Here is a 12,675-nt window from a genome sequence, read left to right on the forward strand (position 1 = left end):
TTTGTAAGCAAGGGAAGAATTGATATTTCTATACTTTTGGCGGTGGGGGGGGGGGGGGGGGGGAACCGAAGGAAAATGTTAAGATTTGTTTAAAATACAGTAGAATTTCGAGAGTCCAAACACAATCAACCCCACCACCACACTTGCATAGCACATAACTGACATTATTTCTATACTTCAAACAACTTCTATACATTGATTTTAAGTGAGAAATGAAACTTACAATATTAGTAAATCTGTGATCATACCGAGTATTTATCAGGAGCAGGGGGCTGTTTTATATTGCAAGTCAGGTTTGCTTTGCCAGATATGAAGTGAAATGTTTACTTTATACTTCGGAGTCTGCGTTCAGACAAGAAATGGAGATCTCCGTTGGAAGGTAAGAGACAGAAGGGGCGAAATCCTGGCCCCATTAATATTAATGGCAAACGCCCAGAGATTTCAGTGAAGCCAAGATTTCACTCAACAAATATTTGTCTGAGCCACTCTCTTGTAAGAGAGAAAATAGGTAGAATTTAAGAACAGAAAAAGAAAATTCAGTAACGTGCTTAGGAGACTTCAGTCTAGTTCTCTCAGTTGTATTTTTAAGTGATATTGTGATTCTTGCTTAAAATGATTGTAATTATAAAAAGCTAAAATGCTCTTTGGCTGGATTCCAGCCCTGACATTTGAAACTGCACAGCTATGTTCCGCGGAGTATTTAAGTGAAGGCACCTTCCCCTTGTGTTGCACAGAGTCTGGCGAGAGTTACAAATGCGAGAGATGCGGCAAGGTATTTGCCTACAAATACTACAGAGACAAACATCTGAAATACACTCGCTGTGTAGATCAAGGAGACAGAAAATTCCCCTGTCATCTTTGCAACCGGTCGTTTGAAAAGCGAGATAGACTGCGGATCCACATTCTTCACGTGCATGAGAAACACAGACCTCACAAGGTAGGGGTTGCGGCTGCCTTCTTTTACCCCTCTCCAAGATTTCCTCTCAAGCTCTGGGTGCTGGTTCCTGTCAGAAATCTAGTAGCGAAACCAATTAATTGTCGTGGACTCCCTCAATCCCAAACGACAGTTGTAAATTGCAGCCCCGCTAGGATGCTTAAGCGTCCGCGTTTAAAGAACAGGTCCACCTTTAAAGCCAGGACACGTGGGCGCACTGCGGGAACACCCGCTGTTTTTCCGCGGTAGCCGGCTGTTGTATGCTGCACAAGGCAGGTTTGCGTGAATCGGGGTAGTTTGAAAGGCAAGATCTGAAAGCCAACTCCGCGCCTTCCCGGAGCACAAGTGAGAGGTGCATTAGGAGAGGGCTAGCCGAGTTTAAACCGGAGTTCAGGCATGGCTATGTATTGTAAGTAAATGCATCTCCCACTCGTTAGCGTGTAAAGCTCCCGATGGGCGGAGGATGAGGACAGGCAGGGCAAGGCTGACTTGATCTAGCCTCTGTGCGGGGAAGACGGGCTGGGGTGGGGAGTCTCGTATTTAATTTACAGCCAGGTTTCTCTTGAAGGGCTCTGCATACTGGTTTCCTGAGTTCCCAGCTGGGTTTCCCATCGGGAGCTGTTAGCGGGACTTCAGGTTTCTCAAGGGCTGAGCGTTTCCCCCTGGCTGGTAATATTTGTCCCAGAGGCTGGGGGCTCAGGTTAGCCAGAGGGTCTGCCAGCTCACCTCCACTACCTAAACCCCCGTCGTGGCTGTGTGCGCTGCTGTCCCGGGCTGTAACGTGTTCTGTTTGGAGGCTGGCAGCGCGCAGGATTACAGGGATTACCAGGATGGCAGGAACACTAGCTCCGATCTGTATCAAATCCCAGCTCGCAACAGTTACTCTTCCTGACTCCTCCCATAATTTCTTCTATGTGTATCCAATGAAACTACGGCCACAGCGTTCAGCTGGATACTTTTAAGCAGGAAGGTGGCAAAGGTGGAAATCTAAATGTCTAGAAAATTATTTTATGGGAGCAAATTTATGTTGTGATACTTGACTAGTCTCTACCAATCAATATCCTCCCAGAACCCCCAGAGGCTTCTGTTTGATGCACTGGAAATGTGGTAAGAAATATTCATAACTACTCACTCAGGATCAAGTTTGTCACACAACAGAGTGATATCTCACTTTCATATGAGCAAATGCCATCTTTTATTTAATTTCTTCCTGAAATAAAGATAACTTCCCAGTGAAACTTGTTATAGCTAATTCAGCAACGTTTAATTTAATAACAATAGTAGCAGCCTATTGATTTAGCAACAGGGATTAGAGATTTAGATTGACATGAATTTATTAAATAAGAGTTTTGGGATTTCTCTTTCTTTCTTTCTTTCTTTCTTTCTTTCTTTCTTTCTTTCTTTCTTTCTTTCTTTCTTTCTTTCTTTCTTTCTTTCTTTCTTTCTTTCTTTCTTTCTTTCTTTCTTTCTTTCTTTCTTTCTTTCAAAAAATATTTTAAGACAAAACAGCAACGAGAAAAATCCATTGTGCATAGACTTTACCTTCAGTTAAGTCAGACCATGTTTTTCTCGCAAAGAGCCATATTCTGAGACCAAATATTGTTTAAATTTCCAATTTGTTTTGAAACATTACTCCTGTCATTCCCCAGTCCTGGCTGAATTTTGCTCCAGGAAAATGTAACAGAAAAACTCTTGGTTTGGGCCAGATTCCACTGAAGTCTCAGGCTACAGAATATGTATCACACTATTGCTTGTTTTGTTAAAAGGAAGGTAGTGATTTTCAGTTTAATTGTTGGGAGGGAGGGGGAACAAATTCTGAAGACTGAATGCTCTCAGGATTGAAGCATGGGATAGTTTAATTATGAAGATTGGAGGTGGTCAAAACATCTAAACAGTATTTTCTAAATATAAATTCAGTGGTTTTTTTTTTAATAAAAATTAAAAATGTATTTGGAATTTTTTTAACTTTTAAAAAATCAAAATAGCTGTTGTCCCACTACTGAAAGGGCTGCAGAAGAATGTTCACTTAACCAAAACAAACGTTTTGATTACCAATGATTTTCAATAATGTTTCTGATTAAAATTTGATTTCAAAATACCATGCACATTTTGGGGCAAATGAAAAATGGATCCATCTCGAACCCCACAATTGGAAAATAAAAAGGGAAATAAAAAAAAGTACATTTTTTATTAGCTCTTATAAAAATGCATTAAAACATTTTGTCACTTATTAAGTAAACTGATTGTATTAGTTAGATGTATTCTGTGTGTCTGTGTGTGTGTGTGTGTACATGCCTGTATGCAGCTACACACACACAAACACCTCTCTTCTCTCTAACATTTTTGACCAGTTTTTGGCTTGCACTCTGATAGGAAATTCTTAGTTGTTGTCTTAACTTTATGTTTTCCTTCCAGTGTTCAGTATGTGGGAAGAGCTTTTCTCAGTCCTCCAGCCTGAATAAACACATGAGGGTGCACTCCGGAGAGCGGCCTTACAAATGCGTGTACTGTAACAAGGTAAAGGAAAATTAAATCCTCTTAAGCTCACTTTTCCCCCTAGCACACCTGTTGATTTTCAGTATTCCACAGTATGAACAGGCACTTTTCTTTGTAGTTCTTTTTCATTGCTTTTCCTAGTTCAGGCACTAGAAGCCTCTTTTTATAGGTTTTTCAAACAACCCAAAGAAATTCACCTACAAATTGGCTGAGGCTGTCATGTTGTTTACTGGAGGGAGAATGAAATCTATCAATGATTTTGAGGGACTCAGATACTTTGGTGAATACCCTAGATAGAAACAAATGGACATGGTTTGAAAAACTTTGCGGGTCCATATTGGCTCCCTTTCAAAACCAAGTAGTCCCTGCTCTTGTTTGTAAGGCTATGATATATTAGGGGTATTTTTAGTGTAAGTCATGGACAGATCACAGTCAATAACCAAAAAGTCACAGCCCATGACCAATGTCCCTTGTAAGCTGCACACTTGGGTTGCAACCCAGGAGAGTTTTAAATGCTGCTGAGCTGATTAGCAGAGCACAGCTGGCAGCACGTGTTTCTATTGGTGGTGCACATCTGCATGTGTCTTGGTGCACATAACAACATTTATTCCACTTGTGGATGAAAAAAAGTTTGAGGACCTGTCCAGCTTTCGCTAAAAGTGTCCCTAACTAAACCCTAGATGCTTGAGGGAGGGCACGTCTACAGATGCTCAGTGCGTGTGTATGGGGTGCTTCTGGTGGAAGCTGTTGCTCCTGGAGGGGGGAAGGCTATGAGCTACTGGGTAGGGGGTGACCCCGGGCCCCCACTGCTGCTTCTGCTGCTTCTCTGGGTGGATGGTGGTTGCCTCAGGCCCTGCCATTACTGCTCTGGGCAGGGAACAGGGCTCCACTGCTGCAGGGCCCTGACTGCTGCTCTGGGGCAGAGCCTGGGACCAGCTGCCCCAGGCCACCTGAGCAGCAACCAGTAACACAGGCCCAGGGGTCAGCCGTATTGGCTGTTGCATAAGTCCTGGAATCCGTGACCTCTGTGAAAGACTTGCAGCCTTGCTGATTAACACTACTTGATGAGTAAGATGAGCAGAATCTGGCCCACAGGTCTGACCCTATAACTCTTATACATGTGAATAATGACAACATTGAAGTCAGTGGGGCTACATGTGAGTTACCCACGTGCTTAAGTATTGTGTGTGCTGTTTGACCACAGGCTCATCTTTGAAAGAGCAGGTTGAAAAACATATTATGTGGTTTGTTTAAAAAGCTCAGCTTCGAATAGTGCTACTGCTAATACTCTCTTCAGTCCATGTCTTGATGATTTAGGGAAGGTCTATACTATAGGGACAGGTGGATTTAAGCTACACAGTTAAAGTTCTGTTCTTAGCTCTGCCTATACGCGGATCCACACCATGCTGGATCGATAGAAGAAACTCTCCCATCCACTCCTTACTCATCATTCTGGTGGTATAATGGAGTCCACGGGAAAGTGATTGGCTGTAGATTTAGCGGGTCTTCACTAGACCTGCTAAATTGACTCTGATGAATTGATCACCCCAAAGTGGAGACAAGCCCAAAGAGGCAGCTAGAAGGCAGGATTTTCCTGATCAGAATTTAGCTAATACATTTTTGTGGAGAAACCCTTGGAAGGAAGCTTTGAGAGAGGAAATTTCTGTTCCTCTCTTTAATTTTCTATCGAGGGTGAGGTTTGTGTCCTATGGAATAGGCAACGAGGGTGGTACTCAAATTCAGTGGTCTTCAGGGATCAATGTGAAATCAGGCCCATCCATCTGCAGCTTGTCTGCCCATGATAACTTCCCTCCTTCCCCCGCCCCACTTCCCTTATTCTGTTCTGGCAATGCCAACCTTGAGAACTAAGGAAGCTTAGTATCGTGTAATTCACTAATTTAATAGTTGATGCATTGTTGCATCGACTATTCGATAAGTCGATAAGGTGGCACTGCCCCTTTGAAGCACCGGCACTCCCCAAAGCTCCATGCAGTGCTGCCACTTCGAAGTACTCCCCTTCCCCTCCCCCCCCTTGCTGCCTCTGTCTGATAGAGAGAGCAAGAGTGGGGGGAAGCAACTAGTCGACTAGTCTATCGACTGTCCGATTAGCAATTGCTTATTGGATAGTCGACTAGTCCTTAACATCCCTAGTGAGAACCTCTGGGTAGCTGTGTAGAAAAGCTATGGCCTGGCTGCATTGCTTTTCTGACTAAACTGTGGGACTGGAGAGAGGAGCCATTATACATCCTCTCCTTCTCCTTTCCTCATCCCTGCCCTCCTCCCAGTTTGCATGGTTCCTTTTACCCTTACTCTAGCACACACCCTGGACCCAGGACATGTCTCCCACTGGCTTTGGGTAGGAGGATGATGCTGTGAAGGCAGCTGATCTCTCCTTCCACACAGAGTGGGGACACCTGCAGACAAAGGATCTGCTCTGTACAGAATTGGGTCTGGGTTGAAAGGTGGCTGTTGTATGTCACTGGTTAGGACTTGAGGTGTGCCGGGACAGTTTGTCCTGCCAGTGGTTTACAGTTGATGCAGAAGCATCAGCTGAAATACCTGATGTACTTTTAATGAGAAGTTACTTTTGTATACAGATTGTTGCAAACAGCTGCAGTGGTTTGACTGTCCTCCACTGCTGCAACACAACTCAGAGGAAGCTCTCTAGAACGGGCTTTGTCCTTGTTCTCCTTTCCCAGTCATTGGCACCCTGCCTCTTGAACCGGAGTGAGAGAACAGAGCCTTCCGGGTGCTGTTGGATGTCTTTCAGCACTGAGCTCTGGCAGTCCCAAAGGGAGTCCCAACGAGTCTCTCATGATGTCTACACTAGCCCTTTTGTTAGTATAACTTCCGTCTCTTGGGGATATGGAAAACATACCCTCCAGGGACATAAATTATACCGAGAGGAGTGCTGGTGTGACAGCTACTGCTGATCATTGGAGGTGGCTTAATTATATCAATGGTAGAGCTCTCTGCAGTCAGCATAGAATGATTACACGGGTGATCTTACAGCTGCACTGGTACAACTGTGCCCATGGAAGGTCTGTAGGGAAAGCCTACAGATAACTAATCCTCATTCTGTAGGATGCTATTCTTCCAGGGAGCTGGCAGTAGATCTCTGAGGCTGGGCAAATTTCCATTCTTAATTCTCTCATTTTGGAACATTAGTACTCTTCCTAAACGCTCATAAGTTCTCTTGCCTCCTCTAATTTACTAAGTTCTCTTACCGCTCCAAAGTAACCTGGCTTGTACTGGCTCAGTCAATGCAGCTGCAGCCTTCAGATGAGGAACATGGGGCATGGACAAATTCTTGCTCTTGTTACCCTAACTAGCTCAGGATAACAGGGGAACACTGTCAGAGACAGATGCAAAATTGAGGTCTTGTTCCTTAATAACAAGATTCTTCCTCCTTTCCCTTGCTGATTGATCTGTACCCCCAAGTTCCTTTGCACTGTTTCCCTTGCACTCACACTCAAGTCAAATGATCTAGAGGTGTAGTTCTGCTTGGAAAGCAACAGCTATTGGTGGTTAGATGAAGAAGGGTTTTGTGGGTAATGCGGATGGAGAAATATGAGCCCGTTTAGTTCTGGCCTCTGAATTTCAACCCTGTATATCTGAGAACCAAAAAGGCAGCACTAGCAGCGATAACAAAATAATTGTTTTGCTTTTATGAGACTTGTAACAGAAATAAAAACAAATTCCTTTTGTGGGTGAAGTTTCTGAAAACAAACACTGAACAAGGGAACTTGTGTCAAAAAAACCCAGTGGCTAATCAATACACAGCTAATGAAATACACTATTGACTTGATCCAGCCTCCTTTGACACGTGGAAAATATATGCTGGTGTCATCTGGTCAGAAATGTCTTCATTATAACCAGTGGACCTAATTCTTCTCTCATACAAGTGTAAGGAGTTCATTGACTTTTGGTGGTGTTAGCGCTAACCTGTGCTCACTGGTGTAGCGGATACGGGAATCAGTTCCTAAGGGTGCGTCTACACTGCGGCACTATTTCGGGATAACATCTGTTATTCCAAAATCGTTATCTGCGCTCTCTATACAGGAAGCCTGTTACTTTGAAATACATTCAAAATAATGGGCTTCTTATTCTGGCTTCCTGTAAACCTCGTTGCACAAGGATTAAGCAAGAGACTGGAATAGTGATTTATTTTGAAATTTAGCACTGTGTAGACAGCACCACATTTCAAAATAAGCCAGGCAATTTGTGTAGCTCAAATTATGTAGTTTATTTTGAGGTACCTACTACTGCGTAGACTGTCCTGCTTCGGAATGGCTTCATTTCTGAATGAGCAGAATAATCTAAGGGCTGTCCCATCAAGGGAGATTCCGTTGCCTTTCTGATGGGAAACAGACTGGTCAATGTGTCAGTATTATACTAACTGTCCTACGTGAGTCTTCTGAGCAGGGCAGAGGTGGGGCCTTTAGGAGATTATTTTCTAGATTGTATAGCTCTATAACTGCTTTTAACCTCTTTTCTCCCCGCTTCCAACTTGGCCACCTCCTCAGGCATTCACAGCTTCCAGCATCCTGCGCACTCACATTCGCCAGCACTCGGGAGAGAAGCCCTTCAAGTGCAGACACTGCGGCAAAGCCTTTGCCTCCCACGCGGCCCACGACAGCCATGTGCAGCGCACCCACAGGAAGGACAAAGGCTGCACTTGCACCGTGTGTGGCAAGAGCTTCCTGCAGCAGGAGGAATTCCGATTCCACATGAAGTTCCACGCTGCTCTTTAGCCAGCAGCCATTAGTTGGGCTGTAGACATGTGGGCGTGTTTCAGAAAATGAAGTTCATCCTGCTGCCAGAGAAGAACCCAGATGTCTCTGTGGACTGTCCAGAATCATGTACAGAAACCCCTCTGGCTGTGTTGTCACCAAGTATGTTTGCTAAAACCTGGGTAGCCCATGTTTGTCTCTGGGGCTCATCCCCAGGTGTGAAGCTCATTAGCTGGTTATTATTTTATGAAATGCGTAGTTCAGGCCATTCGGACGCATGTTTAAGGCACAAGTCTCTTATTGTGACTGAAAGCGAGTTGGCCCTCGTGTGTGTTGCCTGTGCAAGTGGGACGCGTGTTTCTAGGCATTTGGTGGTGTATTAGGTGAGAAAAACATTAAGGACATTCTCTTGGTCATGGTGGGCAATAAGGACACGTCTACACACCCGGGCTGAAGTCGAAATAAGCTATGCAACTTGAGCAATGTCAATTGCATAGATTGAGTCAAAATAGCTTATTTTGGCTTTTGGGCTGTCTACATAACAGGAAGTCAAAGGAAGAGCGCTCTTCCTGTGACTTCCCTTTCTCCTCATAAAATGAGGGATAAAGGAGTCAGAGTAAGAAGTCCTCCAGCTCGAGATTATTTTGACATTATTTTGAAACAATTGCTTGTAAAGTGGGCACGGACTATGTTATTTCGGAATAACGTCAGTTATTCTGACACAACACTGCTGTGCAGACATAGCCTCAGTGGCTGCCAGATGCTTTGTTTACCTGCATACCCACACGGCTGCTTGAAGGTCCCGTTGGCCATGGTTCATAGTGGGCCAGGAAGACGAACCATGGCCAATGGGAAATGTGAGCAGCTGTATCTGCAGATCCACTCCCAGGCATGTGCACATTTGCTACTAACATGACGCTGTGGCCACCCAGTGCTGCTGGCCAGTGTGGGTTGGGGATTGAGCGATGGTTCTGCCTCCTTTCCATCCCTTCGGGAGAGCAGCGTGGAAGCAGGCCCTGTGCAGTTCTGCAGGCTCTCACATGAGTCAGCCACATAACTGGGAGAAGGCTGCATACAGCCTCTGCTCTGTGCACCCATGCAGGGCATGTCTACACAGCCGTGGTTGGTCAGTGGGTCTGACGATTCTCGCTCAGGCTCTGAGCCTGTTTCATTGCTGAGTACTTTTGGGCCCAGGTTGGAGCCTGAATTCTGGGACCCTCCTGCTCCACAAGGTGCTGAAGCTGGACGCCAGCCCAAGCCTTGAAGTCTAAACAGTAATGGGACAGCCCTGTGCCCTGAGCCCTGCACGCTTGAGTCAAGGACCAGCCAGGCCCACCAGGGCAAAGAGGGCAATTTCCTCCAGGCTTGGTGATTTAAAAGGACTTGGGGCTCCTGCCCACTGCTATTTTAAATTGGTACCAGAGCCCTGGGCAGCTCTAAGGGCATGCTGAGGGAGGCTGTGACACAGTTTGGGCAGTGCTGAGGTTGGCTGCCCCTTCTACCTCAGGCCACGCCCCTTCCAGAAGCAGGGAGCCTCTTTCCCCATGCCTTGTGCAGGAGGCCGGCAATTCTGTCAGCTTTCCTGGGCCAGCTGTGACTTTTTCATTGCTGTGGAGATATATAGGTAAGGGCCAGGCACACTCTGGCTGCAGTTCTTTTACCTCAGTACATTCCTTCTAGTCCTTGTTTGTCTGCATGGCATAGAAATGTTCTGTTGCAGGGGAGCATGTCATGTCAGATGACATCTATGAAATCCTTTTGCTTTTGTGCTGTTCTGCATAGGCATCACTTAAACCCCGGCACTGAATGCTGTGTCCTTTTATACTTTCTCATTTTATGTGCCTGCTGCTTTACTATTGTGGTGCTGCCCACTCTTGGATGCTTGTTTTTTTTTTAGTGTAATTCAGATAAAATGGAATTTTAAAAATTCAGTTCTGCTACATGTTAGCAGAGTCCCTCTCTCAATTACGACAATGGGCATATATAAGTGCTGACGAACAGGATGGGCCCAGGAGTCCTTGATGTTTTGATATTTTTCCTTGAGATATGTGCACTGAGGGTCAAATCCCACACACTCTCTGCTTGCAAAACTCCCACTGGAGTCAGTGAGCTACCCATCCTGAAGACTTGATCCGCCATTTCCTATCGATGTTGCAAATAGATGTTTCTTCAATCCATCATTGATTTTTTTTCTCAAGCAAAATTGAGGTCTTTGTTTCTCTAACTCTCAATGACCTTCAGGGGAGCTGTTGGGTGCTGTTAAAAAGCCCACGTAGTTAGGCAGCTAAGTATGGATTTAAGATATTTTACTTCAGGCTCTAATTTTTGAAAATCTTGGCCTTCTGTGAGTGTGTCAGTCGCCCTTGATCAAAAAGATACTAACTTTGGAGAGTCCAAAATCCAGATGATGCAGCCACATAAAGTGACATCCAAAGTCCTGGCAGAATTCTGTTTCTCCCTTAAACACACAGGACAAAATCCAGTCTGGCATAGAGGTTCAGTAAAAGGCATATGTTTTTGCTAAAGCTGGGAAGCAGGACTGCTAATTGATATAGTACCCATGTTGTAAATTTCAGGCACAGACTGGCTGTTACTGGGGAGTTGAGAATCTTTTTCTTTTTAAAGAAAAAGAGAATTGAAACATTTGTTTAAAGGTCTCTTCCCAACCCTATAAGGATTTACATGGACTTTGCACACAAATAATGGAGAAAGAAGGATAGCATTTTGTGCCTACAAACCTTGACAGTGTCTCTTGAAATATGTCACAGAACTAGAAAAACATTGCTTGCATGTTTCCTTTCACTAGCCAAATAATGAATACGTATTGATTTGCACTATTTTTTCTGTTTATTGCACACTCATGATTGTCAAGGATAAAGAACTTGGAAGGACTATTTATAAAATGATTTAATTGTAAAGGAAATATTTAGGTTCAGCATTAGCTAGTATGTTGGAGAGGTAGCAATAAATATTGTATAAGTATGTAGGGGAAAGTGGATGAAGATTTTGTTTGTTCTGGAATTTTTTGCACATATTTTGGTACCAAAGATTCTTGTAGCGTAGAAAGGACACATTAAAGGCTTGAGCTTCTGAGTGCTGAATTGATGAAATTCTCTCTCATGCAGCCAGCCAGCACAGAGCTCATGCATGAGTTAGGTCATATTGCAGTATAGGCAGGGGGCTATGTGGGACCTCACTTTTTGGCCATCTGCACAGAGGTGATTGACACCCTTGTAGAGAACTCCCGTTCCCAAAAATGGGAGTTTGGTTTATAAAAAACTTGATTCAGGCCCTTAATTAACTCAGGATTCTATGAAATCATCAGCTACCTCAACAATGAACCAAATATGTCTGACTTACTAAGAATTACCTAGAAGTGCTGTGAAAGAGGCGTGCAGAAGCTTTCTGGGTAGGTAGCACTCATCATCCCACATATGTGAGGATTATTTATGTGGCGTCTCTTTGTTTGGATTCCTTTAGTTGTATTTATAAAACTGCAAGGGGTTTCTCGCGTGCTTCTGATTGTACTCATCCTCTCATATTGCCATCTGAGCCTGTAAATCTGTCTTTTTTTCTGTTAATTATTAAGAATGCTACTGTGAGACTAATGCAGCAGGCACTCAAAGTAAATAAACGATATGAGGGTCTGACACTCAGCAGAGGGCTGGAGAGTTTTTGTATTTACATTCTACGTGGTACCGACACAAAATGAAGCAATTGACATCATGGCAAACTCAGCGAAATGAATCTTGAGTGTAAATCACATCCCTGCATACAGCTGGAGCAACTCCTCCCTGCTGGGAATGGCTGGCTCCATGGAAGTTGATTTAACTGGGAGGGGAGTCTGCTCAGCACTTAAATAGAGGTGCAGGAGTTCTGGGCCACTGAATCATGGATCCAGCTCACTCCTACTTGGGAATGTGATGATCTCAGATTTAATGCCAGGAAAGTGCTGATGCCACATCACACCATTATGTGTTCTGAACAGATGTGTGTAGAACCACAGTTCTGCCCGCAACTCCCTCCACATCTCCCCTGAAATGCTACTGTCTCTGGGATGGAGGGTGGTAACTGACCAGCACACTACACGACAGTGGAGACAGTGGTGGCATAGTGCTGTCAGTTCTTAGGGGGTCTGCCAGAGGAAATGCAACAGTTGTGATGGTAAGCATATGCCCATGCACGGGGGGTCCGTGAACGGCAGGAGAAAGATGCCTTATATTAAAGGATGCTCCTCTCCCCCACCCTGTATACTATGTATGTCCTGTTTGGCCAATGTGCAAAATGTTTCCTTCTATTCGGATTTAAATTGTAAAAGAATGTTTGGCCCTTCTGTTGAAATGCTGCCAAAGAACCTGGCAAATGAATAGCCCCAGACGGCTCAGCTGTGCATGGGATTTCATGTCCCCTTATGGGAGTGGTGGGAGGGGGAGGGTGCTTGTGAAAGGGGGTGCTGCATTATGCATCTGGCATGTTCTTAGAAGGATTGCTTGCTGTAAATGTACCAAGGCA

General features: G+C 44.5%; 1 protein-coding gene across 1 annotated transcript in view; it reads left to right on the plus strand.

Moving 5' to 3' along the window:
* The window catches only part of PRDM14 (PR/SET domain 14), a 28,117-nt gene extending 16,298 nt beyond the window's left edge, over nt 1–11,819 (plus strand). Inside the window, exons 5-7 of the mRNA XM_075919742.2 lie at nt 735–937; nt 3,350–3,451; nt 7,957–11,819. Coding sequence (XP_075775857.1) covers nt 735–937; nt 3,350–3,451; nt 7,957–8,184 — 533 coding nt within the window. The 3' untranslated portion in view covers nt 8,185–11,819. The remainder of the gene's footprint in view (nt 1–734; nt 938–3,349; nt 3,452–7,956) is intronic.
* Nucleotides 11,820–12,675: the final 856 nt, after the last annotated feature.

This window comes from Pelodiscus sinensis, chromosome 2, assembly GCF_052426305.1.
Source record: "Pelodiscus sinensis isolate ZL-2025 chromosome 2, ASM5242630v1, whole genome shotgun sequence".
Classification (NCBI taxonomy): domain Eukaryota; kingdom Metazoa; phylum Chordata; order Testudines; family Trionychidae; genus Pelodiscus; species Pelodiscus sinensis.